Raw genomic sequence first — 12852 nt, 5'->3', positions numbered from 1 at the left:
GGTGTCCCACGATTCGATTCAAAATCGATTCTTGGGGTCACGATTCGATTCAGAATCGATTTTTTTTTCTTCAATTCAACACGATTCTCGATTCAAAAACGATTTTTAAATTTTTTTTATTTTATTTTTTTATTTAATTTTTTTTATTTATTTATTTTTTTATGAAAACAATACACAACAATACCATAATAATGCAATACAATTTCAAAACAAAACCCGACCCAGCAACATTCAGAATAGCAATAAACAGAGCAATTGAGGACACACAAACATGACACGGAACAATCTAAAAGTAGTGAGACAAAAATGAATATTATCAACAACAGCATCAATATAAGTAACAATTTCAACATAGCAGTGATTAAAAATCCCTCATTGATATTATCATTACAAACATTAATAAAAAAAATATATATAAAAAATGAACAATAGTGTCACGGTGGCTTACACTTGCATCGCATCTCATAAACTAAATGTCTAATGATAATGTCAATGAGGGATTTTTAATCACTGCTATGTTGAAATTGTAACTAATATTGATACTGTTGTTGATAATATTAATTTTTGTTTCACTACTTTTGGTTTGCTCTGTGTCGTGTTTGTGTGTCCTCTCAATTGCTGTTTATTGCAGTTCTGAGTGTTGCTGGGTCGGGTTTGGTTTTGGAATTGGATTGCATTGTTATGGTATTGCTGTGTATTGTTTTGTTGGATTGATTAATTCAAAAAAAAAATATATATATATATATATATATATAAAAAATTAAAAAAAATCGATTTTTAAAAAATGTGAATCGATTCTGAATCGCACAACGTGAGAATCGCGATTCGAATTCGAATCGATTTTTTCCCACACCCCTATTATCTACACACGTCATGGTTCTTAGTTATTAACCATTATTACACATTAATCATATGCGGGAGTATACTGATGACCTCAAGTGATCCTGACCGTGTGTCTAATTCCATCAGGGCGGGGTCAAAGGTCAACACAGCCTGATGCTGGGCGAACTGCGGAGTGTGTGTTGGAACAGGATGTGTATCTAAAAGAAGTATCAACAGGGCCCCAAATAAAAATACAGACATATGAATGATCATTATTCTTCATGATGGACTTTGTTTTTTTTTAACCAAATGTCAGGGTCACCGGGTTAAAGGTTTGATTGATTGATAAGTATATTGACATCTTAAAGAATTGAATCCATGTAATGCTTTAAAAAGGCAAATGGATGGCACAAAAATCCAAAAGGCTTGTTTCCATTGTGGTCCATTAAATATTCATCACATTTGATACATTCAATAATAAAAGGTCAGGGTGTGACGTGTGAATACGACCCATTTTAACAACTATGTCAAAGAAACTCAAGTGTTGTGTAATCTATCACAAGGCTGGATGGCTCGGTCCAGATTGGCGTGCCTGGTGGTCAGATCTGGACCCGAGTCCGGACTTTAGAAAATGCCCTTTAGTAGACCATTACTGACTCTGCTGGAGTCCATTTTTTCATTGTTGTTTTTTTTCAATCGTTTATAGAGACAAATGCAACAACAGCATTTAGCATTAACCGAAAAAGAGCAGAAAGAAGTACAACTTATATCTGCTCTGTATCAACAAGTCATTTACAGATCCACTTCCTTTGAGCTGTCTGATGCAGCCGTCACAAAAACGACCTTAATAAAGTTGATCATTAATAGAGGACTTTCAAAAAGAAGCAGTTATTCTCCTGTGTGTTTTCTCATGTCTTTCAATACCATCCATCCATCCATTTTCTACCGCTTATCCCTTATGGGGTCGCGGGGGGTGCTGGAGCCTATCTCAGCTACAATCGGGCGGAAGGCGGGGTACACCCTGGACAAGTCGCCACCTCATCGCAGGGCCTTTCAACTCATCGCAGGGCCTTTCAATACCTATTTTTCAAAAATTAATGTTGTTACAAGTTGAATAATTGAGAGGTTTCTCTGCTGTGTGCGTTCTCATGTGTAACTGCATTTTACTTTGAGCAGAGAGTCTTTTATCTCACACTGAACTGAAATGTTTTTCTCCTTTGTGTGTGTCCTCATATGAAATTGCACTTGATGTTTGGCGGAAAATCTTTTATCACACACCGAACAAGCGAAAGGTTTTTCTCCTGAGTGTGTTCTCATGTGTCTTTGCACGTTCTCCCTTTTGGAGAATCTTTTCTCGCACACTGAACAACTGAATGGTTTTTCCCCTGTGTGCGTGTTCATGTGTATTTGCATTTTATATTTGACGGAGAATCTTTTAGCGCACACTGTACAAATAAAGGGTTTTTCTCCCGTGTGTGTTCTCATGTGTCTTTGCATGTTCTCTTTTTTAGAGAACCTTTTCTCACATGCTGAACAACTGAATGGTTTTTCTCCTGTGTGCGTGTTCATGTGCATTTGCACTCTATTTTTGACAGAGAATCTTTTGGCGCACACTGAACAGCTGAACGGTTTTTCTCCTGTGTGCGTCCTCATATGTGACTTCATTGCACCCTTGACAGAGAACCCTTTATCGCACACCGAACAACAGAACGGCTTTTCTCCTGTGTGCGTTCTCATGTGTGTCAGCATTCTAGCTCTTCCATAGAAATTTTTGCCACAGTTTGAGCACTTGAAAGGTTTTTCTCCTGTGTGCGTCTGCATGTGGAGAGTCAAATGAGAGTTTACAAGAAAGCGTTTTGGGCAGACGGAACAGCTGAAAGGTCTTTCTCCTGTGTGCGTTCTCATGTGTTTTTGCATTGAAGATTTGACAGAGAATCTTTTACCACACTCAGAACAGCTAAAAGGTTTTTCTCCTGTGTGTTTTCTCATGTGTATTTGCATTGTACTTTTGTCACAGAATCTTTTGCCACAATCTGAACAACTATACACATTTTCTCCTGTGTGTATCCTCATGTGTTTGGTCAAACTAGATTTGACAAAAAAGCCTTTTGCACACATTGAACAACCAAATGTTTTCTCACCTGTGTGTATGCTCTGGTGGGATTTCAGTGCACTTTGGACAGAGAATGTTTTACCGCAAACTGAACAACTGAAGGGTTTTTCTCCCGTGTGCGTCCGCATATGTCGAGTCAAATTAAAGTTTTTAAAAAAGCCTTTTGCGCAAACTGAACAACCAAAGGGTTTTTCTTCCGTGTGTGTTCTCATGTGCGATTCTATATTTACGTTAACATTTAACGTGTCCTCACTATCTGATAGTGGAGCTAAGAGCTTGTCTGCTTGTGATCCTCCACAGTGGTCTCCATCAGCTTCTGTTGTCATGTGTTGTGGTGAGTTGCTTCTTGAAGGTTCCACGGCTCTGTTCTCCTCACTTGGACTGTGATGAAGGTGTGAGGACTCTAGTGGTTTGTCTTCATGGTCTTCAGTCTTCACAGAGACAACAGTCAGTGGGAACTTGGTGAGATCAGCCTCCTCCTGCCCTACAGGACACTCTCCCTCCTCAGAGGTCCAGAGTTCCTCCTCTTCCTCTTTATTGTGGGGCGGTTGTGGCTCATCTTGCTTTAAAGAGGAGCTCTCTTCCAGCGAGTGAGGGGGACGTTCTTCTTGACGACCGATCGGCTGTTGGACGTCTGCGGGAACATACAAGAATTATATGAAAATATAGGAAATATGATGGCTTAACACGTTTGTATTAACGAGGTGATGTTTCCAAAACAATTATCTATTTTAGTAAATAACATGTCTTGGCTGTTTTGGTTTAAAGGCCTACTGAAAGCCACTACTACCGACCACGCAGTCTGATAGTTTATATATCAATGATGAAATCTTAACATTATAACACATGCCAATACGGCCGGGTTAACTTATAAAGTGACATTTTAAATTTGCCGCTAAACTTCCGGTTCGAAACGCCTCTGAGGATGACGTATGCGCGTGACGTGGCCCGGGGAACACGGGTATGCCTTCCACATTGAAGCCAATACGAAAAAGCTCTGTTTTCATTTCATAATTCCACAGTATTCTGGACATCTGTGTTCGTGAATCTGTTGCAATCATGTTCATTGCATTATGGAGAAGGAAGCTGAGCAAGCAAAGAAGAAAGTTGTCGGTGCGAAATGGACGTATTTTTCGAACGTAGTCAGCAACAACAGTACACAGCCGGCGCTTCTTTGTTTACATTCCCGAAAGATGCAGTCAAGATGGAAGAACTCGGATAACAGAGACTCTAACCAGGAGGACTTTTGACTTCGATACACAGACGCCTGTAGAGAACTGGGACAACACAGACTCTTACCAGGATTACTTTGATTTGGATGACAAAGACGCAGACGTGCTACTGTGAGTATGCAGCTTTGGCTTCTAAACATTTGATCGCTTGACCGTATGTGCGCAACTTTTTTTTGCGTATGTACGTAACTTTTTTAAAATATATAAGCTTTATGAACCTTGGGTTAGGTGAACGGTCTTTTGGGCTGAGTGATTGTGTGTGTTGATCAGGTGTTTGAATTGTATTGGCGTGTTCTATGGAGCTAGGAGCTAGCAGAGGATCTAGGAGCTATCGTAACAAACACGCAGGTGTTTTTATGCAGGATTAATTTGTGGCATATTAAATATAAGCCTGGTTGTGTTGTGGCTAATAGAGTATATATATGTCTTGTGTTTATTTACTGTTGTAGTCATTCCCAGCTGAATATCAGGTCACCCCCGGCTCTCACAGCATCTTCCCTATCTGAATAGCTTCAACTCCCCACTAGTCCTTCACTTGCACTTTACTCATCCACAAATCTTTCATCCTCGCTCAAATTAATGGGGAAATTGTCGCTTTCTCGGTCCGAATCTCTCTCACTTCATGCGGCCATCATTGTAAACAATAGGGAACTTTGCGTATATGTTCAATTGACTACGTCACGCTACTTCCGGTAGGGGCAAGCCTTTTTTTTATCAGATACCAAAAGTTGCAATCTTTATCGTCGTTGTTCTATACTAAATCCTTTCAGCAAAAATATGGCAATATCGCGAAATGATCAAGTATGACACATAGAATAGATCTGCTATCCCCGTTTAAATAAAAAAAATTCATTTCAGTAGGCCTTTAACTTATTCTTCGAAATTCTTACGTATAAACACTTTGTTTTAGGAAACTCCCACATGGAACGAATGCGGGTGTTGTTGTTATAGCGTGTACGCTGCAATGTTTGTCATAAAAATGATGAATAGACAATAATAGTAATAATAGCATAGTATATAATAAATAAGCTAGAACTTGTTTTCATGTATCAAGCCTGCCATCTCTGCATCTTGGGGTTCGTCACCACCATTACTTGACACCAACGTTGTCCTAGATGGATTCATTTTTACTTCACGCACCAATCCAGATGGAAAGAAACCATGTGCCTCCATACTCATGTACTTCTACTTCCTGTGAGCGTCGACCAGATCATTTGATAAACCCACGTGAGTCAAAAGGTATTTCTACACATTTAGATAAGTTTTCATGGTATCTGGCTTGTGTCTTCACCACTAAACCTTTCAAACATGCTGACATGTGTGCCGTTACAGGTAAATAAACAGTAGCCATTTTGAGTGTTTTCCTTCATTTGACCACGTGAGGTACGGCCCCCGGCCTGTAGGTCACATTGTTGATGTTTGATAAAGAATTTTTTTTTTTCCCAAATGGTCGTGTTAAAAAGCAAGTATATCTCCAACGTGAGAGAGAATGTTAGAAAATCAGTTACAAACTGTTACGTGTGGGTCGCAACTTACTGCAAGGTTCATTCCCTCAGGATGCAAACGGACCACTCTGGACAGGACGTGCAGGTAGGAACATATTTTAATCTTTGAACACTCAAAGAAGCACCAAAAACAGAAAAACAAGACTAAGGAAGAAAATGCTGATCGCATTGGATGCTAGCTTAGCATGAGTTAGGAGGCAAACAACTTACGTAACAGTGGCGTGAAGCAAACAAGGAAGCCAGACTGAGCGTAGGACCACTAACCAGAGGCAGGTGAACCCAATTAATCCCCATGGTGACCAAAATAAACCCAGGAGTGCACAAACAGGAACTAAGGGAGTCCAAAACTAACAGAACAGAACATAAAAACATGATCCGGACCACGGATCATGACACAAACATTGTATTAGATCAGACCTGGGCAAAATGCGGCCCATTAAGATTTTCAATCCAGCCCGAAGGAGGTTCTACATAATTTTTTTAGACCTTTAACATCAAAACTGTAGCCGCCATTATGATATATCTGTGCTGTTTTCAAATGACCGTAAGTCTTGAGATATACAAAGTATTTCAATGGTTGAAATCTGCGCTTTTGAGTCTTATAGGAGTTATTACGGTAATATACGTCACAGCAGCGCAGACAGGAACAAAGCAGAGTGGGCGGGGCTTGTTTTTGGAGCAGCCAGCCTAAAATGCATGTGTCAGGAATAGACACGGAAGCCAATTTGTACAATACATTTCTGCATAAAAGTAAAAATATATCATAATGTAGGTGTTTATTAAACTTTGCATGCATATTTTGCTGTTTGTTACAATTTTATTGTGTTTTGCTTAAATGTAAAAGTATTTGGCCACCCATCCAAATGATGAGAGTCAGGGGCCCTAATCACTTGGCCCAATGTATAAAATCAAGCACTTAGACATGGAGACAGTTTCTACAAACTGGAACTGTCATAAAATGCCACCTGTGCAACAAATCCAGTCGTGAAATTTCCTCGCTCCTAAATATTCCAAAGTCAACTTTATTATAAGAAAAGCGAAGAGTTTGGGAACAACAGCAAGTCAGCCGCCAAGTGGTAGGCCAGGTAAACTGACAGAGAGGGGTCAGCGGATGACTTTCTGCACAGTCAGTTGCTACAGAGCTCCAAACTTCATGTGACCTTCCAATTAGCCCACGTACAGTACGCAGAGAGCTTCATGGAATGGCTTTCCAATGGCCGAGCAGCTGTGTCTAAGCCATACATCACCAAGTCCAATGAAGTGAAGTGAATTATATTTATATAGTGCTTTTCTCTAGTGACTCAAAGCGCTTTTACATAGTGAAACCCAATATCTAAGTTACATTTAAACCAGTGTGGGTGGCACTGGGAGCAGGAGGGTAAAGTCTATTTTACTGTTTTAATTGGTTTTACCCTTTAAAATCGTTTTTAATCATATTTATTTTTTATATTGTCTCTGTATTGTTTTTCTATTCATTTATTCTTTGTTTTTATTCAGTCATTGGTGTAGCATAATATTGTTTTTAATATTGTTTTTAATATTGTTTTTAACATGGCTGTGCAGCACTTTGGAAACATTCTTGTTGTGTAAATGTGCTATATAAATAAAGTGGATTGGATTGGATTGAAAGTGTCTTGCCCAAGGACACAACGGCAGTGACTAGGGTGGTGGAAGCGGGAATCGAACCTGGAACCCTCAAGTTGCTGGCACGGCCACTCTACTAACCGAACTATGCCGCCCCTAACTAACTAAACTAAACTAACTAAACTAAACTAAGAAAATATATATATATATATATTTATGTAAATATAGTGTATATAATAAGAAGCCTTCAAAGATAACACGGCGTGTGTAAGAGCGCTGCTCGACAGCGGGGCTTGCCCCAATGCCAGGGACTACAACAACAAGTAGTTTAGTTTTTTAGTCAATGCAAAGCGTGAGATGCAGTGGTGTAAAGCACGTCACCACTGGACTCTAGAGCAGTGGAGACTTGTTCTCTGGACTGATGAGTGACGCTTTTCCATCTGGCAACCTGATGGACCAGTCTGGGTTTGGAGGTTGCCAGGAGAACGCTACATTTCGGACTGCATTGTGCCGAGTGTGAAATTTGGTGGAGGAGGAATCATGGTGTGGGGTTGTTTTTTCAGGAGTTGGGCTTGGCCCCTTAGTTCCAGTGAAAGGAACTTTGAATGCTCCAGGAAACCAAAACATTTTGGACAATTTCATGGGATGGCACTTCAAGTTCATATGTGAGTAAAGGCAGGTGGCCAAATGCGTTTGGCAATATAGTGTATGTTGTTAATGTTCAAGGCCTACTAAAAGCCACTACTACCGACCACGCAGTCTGATAGTTTATATATCAATGATGAAATCTTAACATTGCAACACATGCCAATACGGCCGGGTTAACTTATAAAGTGCAATTTAAAATTTCCCGCGAAACTTCCGGTTGAAAACGTCTATGTATGATGACGTATGCGCGTGACATCAATGGTTGAAACGGAAGTATTCGGACACATTGTATCCAATACAAAAAGCTCTGATTTCATCGCAAAATTCCACAGTATTCTGGACATCTGTGTTGGTGAATCTTTTGCAATTTGTTTAATGAACAATGGAGACTGCAAAGAAGAAAGCTGTAGGTGGGATCGGTGTATTAACGGCGGACTACAGCAACACAACCAGGAGGACTTTGAGATGGATAGCAAAAGCGCTATCCGATGCTAGCTGCCGACCGCACGGATGATCGGGTGAGGTCCTTTGTCGCTCCGTCGATCGCTGGAACGCAGGTGAGCACGGGTGTTGATGAGCAGATGAGGGCTGATGTAGGTGGAGCGCTACTGTTTTTATCATAGCTCTGACGAGGTCCCGTAGCTAAATTAGCTTCAATGGCGTCGTTAGCAACAGCATTGTTAAGCTTCGCTAGGCTGGAAAGCATTAACCGTGTAGTTACATGTCCATGGTTTAATAGTATTGTTGATTTTCTGTCTATCCTTCCAGTCAGCGGTTTATTTCTTTTGTTTCTATCTGCATTCAAGCCCGATGCTATCACGTTAGCTCCGTAGCTAATGAGCTTCGCCGATGTATTGTCGTGGAGATAAAAGTCACTGCGAATGTCCATTTCGCGTTCTCGACTCTCATTTTCAAGAGGATATAGTAACCGAGGTGGTTTAAAATACAAATCCGTGATCCACAATAGAAAAAGGAGAAAGTGTGGAATCCAATGAGCCCTTGTACCTAAGTTACGGTCAGAGCGAAAAAAGATACGTCCTGCACTGCACTCCAGTCCTTCACTCTCATGTTCCTCATCCACGAATCTTTCATCCTCGCTCAAATTAATGGGGTAATCGTCGCTTTCTCGGTCCGAATCGCTCTGGCTGCATTGTAAACAATAGGAAAATATGAGGAAGCGAACAACTGACTACGTCACGCTACTTCCGGTAGAGGCAAGGCTTTTTTTTATCAGCGACCAAAACTTTTTATCGTCAATGATCTCTACTAAATCCTTTCAGCAAAAATATGGCAATATCGCGAAATGATCAAGTATGACACATAGAATGGATCTGCTATCCCCGTTTGAATACAAACAATTCATTTCAGTAGGCCTTTCAGTGTTTTATTGTTCATAGTTAATATTGTAAATCTCACTTTATTTATTTTAATGTACATTCAATGAAAAACTGTAAAATTACAATCCGTTTTTTTTTAGATGGTCTGTCATAACTTTTTTAGAATTCTATCAGACATTGTGACTTTTGGTATTAGTGTTCCTGGAAAAAAAGGGACCCAAACACACAAACTGTACAGCAGATTCTTACAGCTACATGTGTATATATCATTTATACACACATACACATTAGCCCCGCAGACACATTTTTTCTCTCAATGTGGCCCCCCCGAGTCAAAATATTTGCCCAGCTCTGTATTAGATGATAAGTGGATGTTGTGCTTACTTGGACTGTGATGAAGCTGTGAGGACTCAGGTGGTTTGTCTTCATGCTCTTCAGTCTTCACAGAGACAACAGTCAGTGGAAACTTGGTGAGATCAGCCTCCTCCTGCCCTACAGGACACTCTCCCACCTGAGTGATCCACACTTCCTCATCTTCCTCCTTAATGCGAGGGGACCGTGGCTCCTCCTGCTTCAAAACGGAGCTGGCTCCCATCGGATGAGGAAGTCCAATCAGCTGTCGGACGTCTGCGGGACACAAACAAAACAAAACATATTTTGACTTAGACAAACTTAATTGGTTCTTGAACAGTGTTCGTGAGCAAAAAAAGTTCATATATTGAAGAAAACTCCTCAATGGAAACAAAGTAAACGAGAATAATGAGTTCCAGCCTCGACACAAGTCCATACTTTAGTCAAACTTTGTACATTTTGAACACAATATAAAGCGTTATGCTAGGACTGTGTATGAAACAAACATAACAAGGGGGTGATGGATCAACTTTCTTCATAATAACAAATACAAAAAAAGAAGAACGGCTGAACTGTCCCTTTTTCTATGCAGGGGGGACGGCGTGGCGCAGTTGGGAGAGTGGCCGTGCCAGCAACCTGAGGGTTCCTGATCCCATCCCCACCTTCTACCAACCTCGACACGTCCGTTGTGTCCTTGAGCAAGACCCTTCACACTTGCTCCTGATGGTTCGTGGTTAGGGCCTTGCATGGCAGCTCCCACCATCAGTGTGTGAGTGTGTGTGAATGGGTGGATGGGGAAATAGTGTCAAAGCGCTTTGAGTAGGGTTGGGTATCGAGTATCGAGTATCGAGTATCGATTGGAACCGGGACTAACTTTCCGATTCTCCCGGAATCGTTCAAAAGTTTAAATTTCGATTCCTAGTTTCGATACCCAGTCCGCCAACCGGAAGAAAAAAAAGTCTGCCGACCGGAAGAAGCCACTGAACACCAAAGAAGAAGCGCCCACCGCCGGAAGTGTTAGCATAGCCGAGCCTATGTAGCCGAGCGAGTCAGTCAAGCATGGATAGCGGGCGTCGGCGGTCAAAAGTGTGGCTTTATTTTACTAAAAAAAATGAAATATCGGCGAAATGTAACACGTGCCACCATGATGAAGCACCTCCGAGTCATGGAGTACAAACAAATGCGTGTCCCGTCTTCGACGTGCTGCGCCGACCGTCCTCCTCTGGCTCCGACGCCCAGCCTGGCACCTCTGTGACTGCACTGCAGTCCGAATCCGGTAAGTAAAACAATATATATGCAATAAATAATGTGTTTTGCGCCAACGTTGAGGCAGCTAACAAATTAGCCCGCGTATTTTTTCATAGACAATTTACAACCTGCTAGCCAGGCTCCGCGATGTGCTCAGCGTACTCCGTTCACCGTAGCGGCAATGGGGAAGATGTCGGTGCCACAGACGCAAGAGTGCCACAGAAAGGTCACTGCACACATAGTCAAAAGACTGCATCCCTTTTCAGAGGTGGAATCTCCAACATTTAGGTTAGTTAAGCAATAACGTTAGAGCTAAGCTAATTGATACTGGGCTAAACAGTAACAGCAACATTACATGTTTGTTTATGTTTGCAGGGATATGGTGAAAACTCTTAACCCAAAATACATACCACCTTCCAGGGACTACCTGTCAAACACATTGATCCCGGCATGGTACAAGAAGAATCGGAACCGAGAATCGTCAGGAATCGGAATCGAAACAAAGAATCGGAATCGGAATCGTTCAAATTCAAACGATACCCAACCCTAGCTTTGAAGGTAGAAAAGCGCTATATAAGTATAGCTAGTCACAAGTCGGTAACAACGAATACTGACATGAAATAATTTACAGGTCAGTATTACTTTCATACATAAATGTCACTTCAATATTGATACTCTATATTGACTCTTGTAGCTGTGATTGTCATGATCCGTGGTCCGGATCATGTTTAGTTTAGTTATGTTCTGTTAGTTTTGGACTTCCTTAGTTCCTGGTTGCACTTCCTTGTTTGTTTTGTCACAATGGTTACTCATTATTTGCACCTGTTGCTAATCAAAGACTTCTATTTAAAGGCCTACTGAAATGATTTTTTTAAATTTAAACAGGGATAGCAGATCTATACTATGTGTCATACTTGATCATTTCGCGATATTGCCATATTTTTGCTGAAAGGATTTAGTATAGAACAACGACGATAAATATCGCAACTTTTGGTATCTGATAAAAAAAAGGCTTGCCCCTACCGGAAGTAGCGTGACGTAGTCAGTTGAAGTTCCCTATTGTTTACAATGATGGCCGCCAGAAGTGAGAGCGATTCGGACCGAGAAAGCGACGATTTCCCCATTCATTTGAGCGAGGATGAAAGATTTGTGGATGAGGAAAGTGCAAGTGAAGGACTAGTGGGGAGTGGAAGTGATTCAGATAGGGAAGATGCTGTGAGAGCCGGGGGTGACCTGATATTCAGCTGGGAATGACTAAAACAGTAAATAAACACAAGACATATATATACTCTATTAGCCACAACACAACCAGGCTTATATTTAATATGCCACAAATTAATCCCGCATAAAAACACCTAGGTGTTTGTTATGCTAGCTCCTAGCTCGAGCTAGTTATAGCTCGAGCGGGTTATATGGACGGGATCCCGTCCATATAACCCCGCAAATACAATTCAAACACCTGCACAACACACACACTCACTCAGCCCAAAGGACCGTTCACCTAACCCAAGGTTCATAAAGCTTATATATTTAACCAAAGTTACGTACGTGACACGCACGTACGAACAAGCGATCAAATGTTTGGAAGCGCAGCTGCGTACTCACTGTATCGCGTCTGCGTCTGTGTATCCAAATCAAAGTCCTCCTGGTAAGAGTCTCTGTTGTCCGAGTTCTTCGATCTTGACTGCATCTTTCGGGAATGTAAACAATGAAACACCGGCTGTGTTGTGTTGCTGACTTCCCTCGCAAAATACTCCGCTTCGCACAAACAACTTTCTTCTTTGCTTGCTCAGCTTCTTTCTCCATAATGCAATTAACAAATTGCAACAGATTCACCAACACAGATGTCCAGAATACTGTGGAATAATGAGATGAAAACAGAGCTATTTCGTATTGGCTTCAATGGGGGAGCCATATTTCTGTTTCACTGGCTACGTCACGCGCATACGTCATCCTCCAAGGGAGTTTTCAACCGGAAGTTTAGCTGGAAATTTAAAATTGCAGTTTATAAG

General features: G+C 41.1%; 2 protein-coding genes across 4 annotated transcripts in view; one reads left to right on the top strand and one right to left on the bottom strand.

The window, feature by feature from the left end:
• Nucleotides 1-12852, top strand: part of LOC133640585 (oocyte zinc finger protein XlCOF6-like) — a 404169-nt gene that overhangs the window by 369356 nt on the left and 21961 nt on the right. The gene's annotated exons all lie outside the window — the stretch shown is intronic.
• Nucleotides 1-12852, bottom strand: part of LOC133640587 (gastrula zinc finger protein XlCGF57.1-like) — a 173026-nt gene that overhangs the window by 152669 nt on the left and 7505 nt on the right. Inside the window, exons 3-4 of one of the 3 annotated variants that reach the window (XM_062034090.1) lie at nt 9626-9868; nt 3312-3569 (exon numbers count right to left, since the gene is read on the bottom strand). In XM_062034090.1, coding sequence (XP_061890074.1) covers nt 3312-3569; nt 9626-9868 — 501 coding nt within the window. Of the gene's footprint in view, nt 1-710; nt 3570-9625; nt 9869-12852 lie in introns of those variants that run through there. The other 2 variants (XM_062034089.1, XM_062034091.1) reach the window with 2 other exon arrangements.

This window comes from Entelurus aequoreus, linkage group LG23, assembly GCF_033978785.1.
Source record: "Entelurus aequoreus isolate RoL-2023_Sb linkage group LG23, RoL_Eaeq_v1.1, whole genome shotgun sequence".
Taxonomy (NCBI): Eukaryota; Metazoa; Chordata; class Actinopteri; order Syngnathiformes; family Syngnathidae; genus Entelurus; species Entelurus aequoreus.
This window is presented reverse-complemented; position numbering and strand designations above follow the sequence as displayed.